General features: G+C 47.8%; 1 protein-coding gene across 1 annotated transcript in view; it reads left to right on the forward strand.

The window, feature by feature from the left end:
• The window catches only part of SRP68 (signal recognition particle 68), a 46,566-nt gene that overhangs the window by 41,034 nt on the left and 3,911 nt on the right, over nt 1-1,621 (forward strand). The window contains exon 12 of the mRNA XM_003786115.3: nt 836-965. Coding sequence (XP_003786163.1) covers nt 836-965 — 130 coding nt within the window. The remainder of the gene's footprint in view (nt 1-835; nt 966-1,621) is intronic.

Consider the following 1,621-nt stretch of genomic DNA (forward strand, 5'->3'; position numbering starts at 1 on the left):
GCATACCTCCCTTGTTTGCTCCATAGATAGGTGAGGGGAGTTGTAATGTGCACACACTGAACTTGAAGTCTTCCTCCTGTTTCCTCCTCCCTCCCCATGGAAAAGGGACAAGCACAAATAAGGATATTAGTTAGCAGAGCCAGAGTGGGCAGCTCAGGAAACCTGGACTGAATTGGGATAAAGCTCAACTTCTCAGTAACTTAAACAAATCATGTTATTTGTAACTTGGAAGTAGGCTGGGTAGCAAGATTGGGGTCTAGCCAAAATGGCAGAGTGGGGTCATGTGCATTCATACCCTTTTCTGGCCATCAACCCCAATGCACTCTGACCCTCAGGGTGCCTCATCTTTGCTTATATGGCCCTCTCTGTTCTATCAAGGCCCAGCAGCACCCAGGCTGTGCAAAGCCCAGTAGAGGAATTTCAGTTAGAAGCTTCTTTGGGTTTGTTTTTCAGTAAAGAGATGAGCAGAGATGAACACTTAAGACTTAGACGTGTAGACATGTGTGGGTGGGATTTATATTTGAACTAGACGATATTCTTCCTTTTGCCTGTCTCTGACCCAATTTGGAAACTCCCCTTCTTGGCAGAGTCAGCTGTAAGCAAAAGACAGTGGCTCAGTATTGGACCTACATGGTCATCTGGGATGGCTGGAAAGAGCCTGCAGGTTAGCTGAACAAACCTGAACGTTTACAGTGTAGGGGGTCTCCCCGGCTGTGATCTTGGGTTTAGAAACCTATTTCCATATGTAAAATTAAGACTAAACTGCCATGCAAGCCTTGGTCTCGGGCAATTGTTACTTTAGAATGTTTTTTGGCTCTTTTCTCCTCTCCCTCAGGTGTTTTTTTATTGCTCAGTCCTATGTGTTGGTGAAGAAGTGGAGTGAAGCCCTTGTCCTGTATGACAGAGTTCTAAAATATGCAAATGAAGTAAATTCTGATGCTGGAGCCTTCAAGAATAGCCTAAAGGTGAGGCCTTGATCTCTCCTTATTTCCAAGCCCTCGCAGGTCATGGAGTAATCTGCGGAGAGGCTATAGGGGTGCAGCACCAGCTGGGCCCCCTGCTCAGGCTGGCCTCCCTGGTTGTCTGGGAACCTCACACAGCCCTGGCTGCCGGGGACCTGCAGGCTGTGTAATCATGGCTGTATTCCTCACCTGAGGATTGAGATAAGAGAAGGAGAGCTGTTTCTCTAGGTTAAAAAAAGAAGTCATCTTGCACTTTAAGAGGCCAAGGTGGGAGGGTCAATTGAGCCCAGACGTTGAGACCAGCCTGGGAAATAGCCAGACCCTGTCCTTACCCAAAATAGAAAAATTAGCTGGGCATAGTGGTGCAGGCCTGTAGTTCCAGCCACTTGGGAGGCTGAGGCAGGAGGATCTCTTAGCCCAGGAGTTTGAGACTGCAGTAAGCTGTGAAGATGCCCCTGTGCTTAACCCAGGTCAATGGAGTGAGACCCTGGCTCAAAAAAAAAAAAAAACAGAAAACTTAAAGTACATTCTCAAACTTGGCTACACATTGAAATTGCCTGGAAAGATTTAAAAAGAAGTCTGGGGCTCGGCTCGGCGCCTGTGGCTCAAGCGGCTAAGGCGCCAGCCACATACACCTAAGGTGGCAGGTTCGAATCCCC

The sequence above is a fragment of the Otolemur garnettii genome, unplaced genomic scaffold (assembly GCF_000181295.1).
Source record: "Otolemur garnettii isolate 467f Iridium unplaced genomic scaffold, OtoGar3 scaffold00018, whole genome shotgun sequence".
Classification (NCBI taxonomy): domain Eukaryota; kingdom Metazoa; phylum Chordata; class Mammalia; order Primates; family Galagidae; genus Otolemur; species Otolemur garnettii.